Source organism: Lolium perenne, chromosome 2 (assembly GCF_019359855.2).
Source record: "Lolium perenne isolate Kyuss_39 chromosome 2, Kyuss_2.0, whole genome shotgun sequence".
In the NCBI taxonomy this organism is placed as follows: Eukaryota; Viridiplantae; Streptophyta; class Magnoliopsida; order Poales; family Poaceae; genus Lolium; species Lolium perenne.
In genome coordinates, this window is record NC_067245.2 from 15,239,480 (window position 1) to 15,247,189 (window position 7,710).

Genomic DNA, 7,710 nt, shown 5'->3' on the forward strand with positions numbered 1-7,710 from the left:
GCTACCCCAATAAAAACTCCGTCGTAGAATTTTAGAGTGGGGGTTGATTTTCTATGAATTTTAGAGTGAAACTTCTAAACCCGGAGAACCAAGAAAAACTCCAATATCAAAAACGAAACAATTGATATGCGCGAAATCTGTTTTCGATAAACTAGAACTTATCATGGAAATAACCACAAGCTTTAAAACACCACATGCATAAGATCCAAATAACAACTAAGAAAGATGATGCAAGGATGCAAAGGTTTGACCGCACTCCGAACGATACGACCGAGTTATTCACTCGAGAGCCTCTTGATAGTACGACGTCTAGCCTATATGAACCGGTCTCCCAACTAAACCACGAGACCGGTGATACGTCGAAAACGTATATACTTTCCTGAACACTTTTGCTATTGTTTGACCTCTAATTTATGTATTTTGGATACAACTAACACGGACTAACGCTGTTTTCAGCAGAATTGCTCTGGTGTCTCATTTTTGTGCAGAAATTGAACTTTTAGGAAAATCCCCGGAATTTATGTCGAAGGTCTTATTTTTCCAGAAGATTTACGGAGCCAGAAGGGCAAGCCTGGTGGAGGCCCGAGGCCCCCACACACTAGGCCGGCGCGGCCCAGGAGGGGGGCGTGCCGCCCTACTGTGTGGCCCCCTCGACTGGCCTCTGACGCCCTCCTCTGGACTACTTAAGGGTTTCGATCTAAAAACGCGAGAGGAGAAGTCGAAGTCGCCAGAAACCATCCAGTACGCCGCCACCGTCGCGAAACTCTGTCTCGGGACCAGAAACTCTGTTCTGGCACTCCGCCGGGACGGGGAATTGGAGGAGATCATCGTCATCATCACCACCGACGCCTCTCCATCGACCAGCCATGTTTCCCCCATCCATGTGTGAGTAATTCCCCCACTGTAGGCTGAAGGGGATGGTAGGGATTGGATGAGATTGGTCATGTAATAGCATAAGATTGTTATGGCATAGTGCCTAGTGTCCGTAATTGGTACTTTGATGATATTGTTGCAACTTGTTATGCTTAATGCTTATCACTAGGGCCCGAGTGCCATGATCTCAGATCTGAACATGTTATTGTTTCATCATGATATGCATTGTTTTATGATCTTACCTGCAAGTTGTATACACATGTCGATGTCCGGAACCCGAGGCCCCGAAGTGACAGAAATCGGACAACCGGAGGGGAAGGCAGTGATGTGAGGATCACATGTGTTCACGGAGTGTTAATGCTTTGCTCCGGTACTCTATTAAAAGGAGTACCTTAATATCCAGTAGATTCCCTTGAGGCCCGGCTGCCACCGGCTGGTAGGACAAAAGATGTTGTGCAAGTTTCTCATTGCGAGCACGTACGACTATAATTGGAACACATGCCTATTGATTGCTTTGTACTTGGACACCGTTTTATTATTATCTGCAAATGCCCTGCTTGATTGTTACATGAGTTTCTCTCATCCATGCAATGCCCGTTATCCGTCCCCGTGCCTACAGTATTTTAATCCTGCTGTTTACTAAAATCACTACTGCTGTCTTTGTTACTCTGCTGCTGTTATTTCACTATCGCTATCGCTATAAAATCACATTACTGATAAACTCTTGCGAGCTAGTCTGTTTCCAGGTGCAGCTGAATTGACAACTCCGCTGTTAAGGCTTTCAAGTATTCTTTGGCTCCCCTTGTGTCGAATCAATAAATTGGGTTTTACTTCCCGCGAAGACTGTTGCGATCCCCTATACTTGTGGGTCATCAACCGGTAAGAAAGAAACTCTACCAAGAGAAAACCTTAACCTTTTGCATTCCACTTGATCTAGATGAAGACGATCTTGACCGCAACAAGACGGAACACCTTTCTTAATTGTGCTTGCTTGATGAGGTCTTGTGAATTGCTCCCCCATAATCCACTACATGAGAGCTTCTTATTTGGTGCATCTTCACATATCCATGATCACCATATGAGTGTCAAGCTTCAAGTGTTTGATCTCTTTGAGTTGGCTCTTGAACTTGCACCTTATTTCTTATTGCAATCTTGAAATCAACATATTTCAAGCATTGTCTAGGAATAGTTCCTACAAATATAACTCAATGTAAACATTAGTCCATATGGATTATCATTAATTAGCAAACCACACATTGGGTTCTATACACTTTCAATTTTCCCCATTTTGGTAAATTTTTGGACCAGGTCTTATATAATTATTTTCCAGCATAAATCCTCTTATATAGACAAACATAAAGAAAAATTTAACAGAATTTGTTTAAACAAAAAAGAATTGTTGTCATGGCGCAAAGTTTGTTACATAGAAACAACTTTTCAACCGTGAACTTTTATGTGATTGAGACTCTACAAAAATCACGCCAAAAAAAAAGAGACTCTACAAAAATATTCTCTTTTAGTACGTCTTCCGTCAATATATTTCACCTGCAAAAGAAAAAGTAAAAAAAAAAAACAGCTGTTAGTACCACCGCGGTACCCTCAGATGCCGGTAGTATAAATATGTGTCAGTTCGGTCCCTTGACGAATTTCAGAGGAAACGAGGGGAGAAGTGCGAAAATCGAAGGGGCAAAAAAGGCAACTCCAGCGACGAAAGAAATGGGGTCCAAGGCAAATTCTGATGACCTGGCTCGGGCATCCAGCAGCGGCGACAGCGGCGGCGGAGGCGATACCACACCGCCGTCGCCACCACGGCTTCCGGTGGCGCCACCGCTCACGTCGCCCTCCCGCGTCCCTGGGGCGCCTTCCACATCAGCACCCCCGCTTCAGCCGCCACTTGCCCCGCCGCGTGCCGCCGACAGGGATACGGTCAGTTCTAGGCTTCTAGCGTCCTGCTATGTCTTGGGTGGCGATTTCTAGGCAATGTTTTCGCCAAGATACCATTCTCTCGCTGAAATTGGGTGCGTTTCTTGTGTCGTTCTTGGTCTGTTTCCGAGTCTTTCTTGTGCTCAGTTCATGGCGGCTGCTTTCTTGGCTGTAGGATATGGCGCGGTCGTGGTTAGATGTTAGTTTCTTGGCTGCAGCATTGGGCGCGGTCGTAGGTTCTTCGAGTTGGTGCGATTCTTGCATGGTTTTGTTTGGTACTCGTGGACTCTGTTCTTCCTACCCCGTGTAGTTTCTGAATTTGTTTTCAGAGGAGGGGGAAATGGTGGGATCTTGGTATAATCGGCTACTAGTTCTTGGTATAATCGGCTGGCTTGGTGACCTGACCAGGATATTCATGGCAAGACAACCGACAGAAGGATGTTTAGCCGTAGTGTTGGATTTCCCTCTCTAGTCCGGGTCCGGGTGTTCTGGTTTTCGCTGCACATTTTTCTTGTTTCCCAATTAGCAGCATTTGTTCTGGAATGTATGTTGTACAAGAGAATGCCCTTCCATTTTCTAAGATCCAGGACCAGATAATGGGGGTTTAAGGGAAGAGGAAAATGATGAGGTGAAACTTTGTGCTCCTATTCTGCTATTTCTCAGTCCAATTCCGTGTCTTGATAACTTCAGTGCTTGGCCCATTGTCCCGGTTGTAATTTTTGGTTGTATTTTGTTCCTGAAATAGCGTTGATATTATTCATCGGAGGCCGAGTCAGTTGTTCTGGCTCTTACTTTTTTCTTTGTAATAGCCTATTCACTGAATATGTGCTGGAAAGTATTCTTTACAAGGATGGTCTGCAATTATGTAGGGTGCAGGTCTGATGATGAGAATTTGGGCTATAAGAGAAGCTCTTTACTTAGGCTTAATTAAGTTTGACTCCAAGCAAATTTCATCTGTCTAGTGCTTTTACACCTTGTGATCGATGATCCTTACATATATGCTGAAACATAGGTGCACGTTTTTATTGTTTACCTGAATACTCTGCCATTTTCTAGGATGAAGGACTGGATGCTGATTATCTGTCTGAAGAGGAAAATGATGGGAGCTGGAACTGGGAGCAGGAGGAAGCTGAGTACAACAATAGGCATCTCAGAGAACTAGAAGATGATGCCGATTCGCTGCACCTGGAAGAAGGGGAAGTAGCGGATGATCAAAATCGGGGAGAGAACCTCAGAGGACCATCTGATAGCAAACTCATGCGACCACCAAAGGAATATCCAACAGCGTTACGATTCCTGGTGAGAATATTGTACCTCATCTTTCTCATCAACCATGAAATGAATGTACCCTAAAACGCAGCAAGTTCTTTTTCTTATGCTCAATTCATCTGACCTCTCATATGCCCTTTTACCGTAGTCTGTCATAAGGCATTCATTTTTTACCAGTGACTATCACTTGATATTCGAGAGTTTCATTTTCTGCCTTTCCTCACAGCATGTCTTATTCAAATCCACACTCAAGTTAGACGAATCTTACATATTATCTATCATACCTTAAAGATATCTTTTTGATTCTTATTTTTGGAATGATAGGAACCAATATCGGATTTGATTCTTAAATCTTCAAATAACTACATCATCCAGGAAAAGATCAAGGTTTGTTCGCTTGCAGCTAATTTAATACTTGAAGCATTAGTTTATTTGCACATCTGAAAATCATTTTTTTTATAGATTCTCAGTAAGCAGTATGGGCTCTTGAGAAGAACTCGGAGTGATGGCAGCTGTTTTTACAGAGCTTTCCTGTTCTCCTACTTGGTAACTTTTTTCTGTTTTTTTCATGATGATGGCATTGCTTTCTTTATTTCCATGGAAGTGTAATACAATTAGGCTTGTAAACAGGAGAACCTTGGACAAATGCAAGATAGGCAAGCTGAGGTTATTCGTCTGATGAAATGTGTGGAAGTATCTACAGAGAGATTGTATCAACTTCACTGGGGAGAAGCATACTTGTTAAAACGTGACTACTTGTTATCCCTTGTTTTTGTAAGTATTCTAGTAGCCTACTGCCTACAAAAGCCTAAACCTGTTTTGCATTACCGTTTCTGTAAGTATTATAGTAGGTTAACTTGTTTTGCATCATCTCTTTAGCCCTAATTATCCATACTGTTAGCTCAGCCATCTACAGATAAAAGAATTATGTGGGACATCTATACATGCCAACAATAGTCGTATCCCTTGTGGCTCTTCAGTTGTTCTGACAATTAAACGTCGTCATGCTGCTTCATCAGATTGTGTTGGATAAACCTGGCTTAGATCATGTTGTTTCACCTCTTTCACCAGTACTGTGGGAATATGGATGGTTTCCTGCAGTACTTTGATCTTCTGTTCATGATATATCTTACATGCATAACCAAATGTCTTCACTTTTGTTTCAGGAGTTCTATTGTTTGGTCAACTCAGTTGCAAACGGGTATGTGTAGTTTATAACATGAGTGTTTTGTAGAGATTCTTAGAAAAGGTCTTGACAATATGTTAAAGATACCCTTATTTCATCTTAGTTACATTTTAGTTTACAGCAAAGTTCTTTTATCTCTTTAGCCTGACTTCTGAAAAGCTGTATGAGAGAAGCCTTGAAGATCCCTCGTCACGCAATAGTAAGGGATGTCAATCCTTGTTGTGATGTGTTGTTTGTCTGTTTGTTCTTTATATAACATATTGTTTTCGTCAGTTCTTTATTTCCTTAGGGTGCTTACGGAGGTTGAGATCCGTACACAAGATATCTACAAGCCATTTATCCCCAGAGATATGGATGTCGTCCAGGTTGGGTTTCTACACTGTAGTACTATACTCTCTGCTACCATTCACGATATACAGTAAATGGATTATTTTGTCCTCTTTATCTTTGACAGAGGATTGAATTTCAGTAGCAATTTTCTTGGTATGCGAATTACCTTTCTCTCTGGATAGACATGTAAACTCTAGAAATAAAGTTTGCAGCTCGTGAACTTCTGAGACTTTTTGCGTAAAGAGAGCCAATATTAAGTGTTACCACTCACAGATTACGCTCACCATACCACATATATGGTTTTATTGCCAGTACTGTAGGAAGACGGTGCGAGGCCTGCATCCTGAAGGTGAAGCCAGAGCCGAAGCTCAACAGGTTGGGTTTCTGCCCTATAGTAATGTACTCTACGATATCATTCACGATATACAGTAGTAAATGGATTATATTTTCCTATTTATCTTTGACAGAGTAATTGATTTTCAATAGCAATTTTCTTGGTGCACGATTTTTCTTATCTCTGGATAAACATGTAAAGTCTAGAAATAAAGTTTCCCACTAGTCAACTGCTATGACTTGTTGTGTAAAGAGAGCCGATAGTAAGTTTTACCAGTCACAAATTAGGCTCAACATGCTGCATATATGGTTTTGGTGCCAGTTCTGTCGGACGAAGGTGCGTAGCCAGGATGCTGAAGCCGAAGCTATACAGATGAGGGCTTTGACATATGCACTCGGCATACCTTTGCGTGTCGAAATTGTGGACACGAAGTCGACGTCGGGTCAACCTGTGCGAGTAAAGCGCCTTGATTTCTTCAACCAGTCAGGTCTAGGGAAGATGCCTTATCATATAGTTCAAAGCTACTATTCCTCAAGCACAGCTCATAAGCCACTGGAGCGGGGAAGTGAAGACAACTTGTTATCATCGGATGGCGCACCCTTGCTGACCTTGCTGTGTAGGCGTGGCCACTGTGACATTCTTTATCCGTAGTGAACAAACTATGTGATGTACGATCGACAGTAACTTTTTCCTGGATGATGCCATGGACAAATGTGCAGATAGTCTCATGTAGTATATAGGTGCTCCATGTTTTTTTTTGTTGCTACTGATTCTGTTCATAGCTCTGTATGCGGAAGTAAGATCCAGAAGGCATGAGCTTTGAGAACATATGATGAAGGATTATCTGGATTCGGTTCATAGTTTGCAAGATTTGCAGCATAGGGATTCGGCTGAGTTGTGAACTTTTTTGGGATAATCAATTCTCTTTTGTCTGGGTCACTGATGGTTAGTCTTGCATAAGGTGTCAAGTGGGATCGGGGTGCAAACTGATTACAGAGGAGACCGTGTCGGATTCTGTGGTTCATATTCGGGAAACAAGATTGGATTGGAAGCTGGGATGTGTCCATCCGTTTTGAGTTAGAGTCGAAGTATCTAGCAGCTGATCGAGATGATAAACTCGGAGCCAAACCCCGCACCGCTGCCCTCTCCCGGCGATGGCGGCCGCTCTGGCCACGCACTGACACCCTCAACCTCGACACCAGGTGCTGCGGTAACCTGGGCAGCGAACACTTCTTGTCCTGGATGAGCCACGACCACGACGGCCAGGAGGTCGAGGATCGGCTATGCTCCGACGCTCAACAGTGAATCCTCGGAAGTTGCGGAGCTCCCTGGTTTGAGTGGTTGCCGGTTCAGTTGCTTGGAGAGTCATTTGAAAAATGTCAAGTTGCAGTTTGAGTTGATGGAGCTCGATAGCTTTGAGGTTTGCCTTGCCAAGTTCTTCACAGAAAATTGCAAAGTTCTTGAGGTCATGCAAATAGATTATGGGAATCTGAACTTTTTAAGGCATATCGATTGGATGGTAAAGAGATGGAGAGCTAATGCATTGGAACAAAGGAAACAAATTGGATGGGATCACCTGACTCGTCCAAATGTAAACATGGAAGCAAACGGAAACATGATTACGTTTTGCAACGCAAAGTAAAATCCAAATCTTAAGACTGTTTGTTTTTGAAGAACTTTGTTTCTGGCCTTTCTAAATGATGGGCATAACATATTATCGGAAAGGAGTACATAATGTGCTTATCATTCGAGGAACCAACTTGACTACACGAGAAACAAAGTAACAGCAAAGCGT

General features: G+C 42.8%; 1 protein-coding gene across 2 annotated transcripts; it reads left to right on the forward strand.

Annotated features, from left to right (window-relative positions):
- The first annotated feature begins 2,574 nt into the window (after nt 1-2,574).
- Nucleotides 2,575-6,854, forward strand: LOC127331269 (OVARIAN TUMOR DOMAIN-containing deubiquitinating enzyme 1). 2 transcript variants are annotated; one of them, XM_051357359.1, is made up of 10 exons: nt 2,575-2,799; nt 3,853-4,095; nt 4,390-4,452; nt 4,528-4,611; nt 4,696-4,839; nt 5,232-5,266; nt 5,395-5,450; nt 5,525-5,616; nt 5,894-5,956; nt 6,237-6,854. In XM_051357359.1, the coding sequence occupies exons 1-10, from the start codon at nt 2,590-2,592 to the stop codon at nt 6,564-6,566; spliced, it is 1,320 nt and encodes a 439-aa protein (XP_051213319.1). In that variant the 5' UTR covers nt 2,575-2,589; the 3' UTR covers nt 6,567-6,854. The 2 variants fall into 2 exon arrangements, with proteins under 2 accessions (XP_051213319.1, XP_051213318.1); XM_051357358.1 differs by having other exon boundaries at nt 4,696-4,813; nt 5,366-5,450.
- The last annotated feature ends 856 nt before the right edge of the window (nt 6,855-7,710 follow it).

Coding starts and splice junctions, on each gene's coding strand:
- LOC127331269 (XM_051357358.1), top strand. CDS start 2,590: ATGGGGTCCAAGGCAAATTCTGATGACCTGGCTCGGGCATCCAGCAGC. Junction 4,096..4,389: donor CAACAGCGTTACGATTCCTG/GTGAGAATATTG, acceptor TTGGAATGATAG/GAACCAATATCGGATTTGAT. Junction 5,267..5,365: donor GTCAACTCAGTTGCAAACGG/GTATGTGTAGTT, acceptor GTTACATTTTAG/TTTACAGCAAAGTTCTTTTA.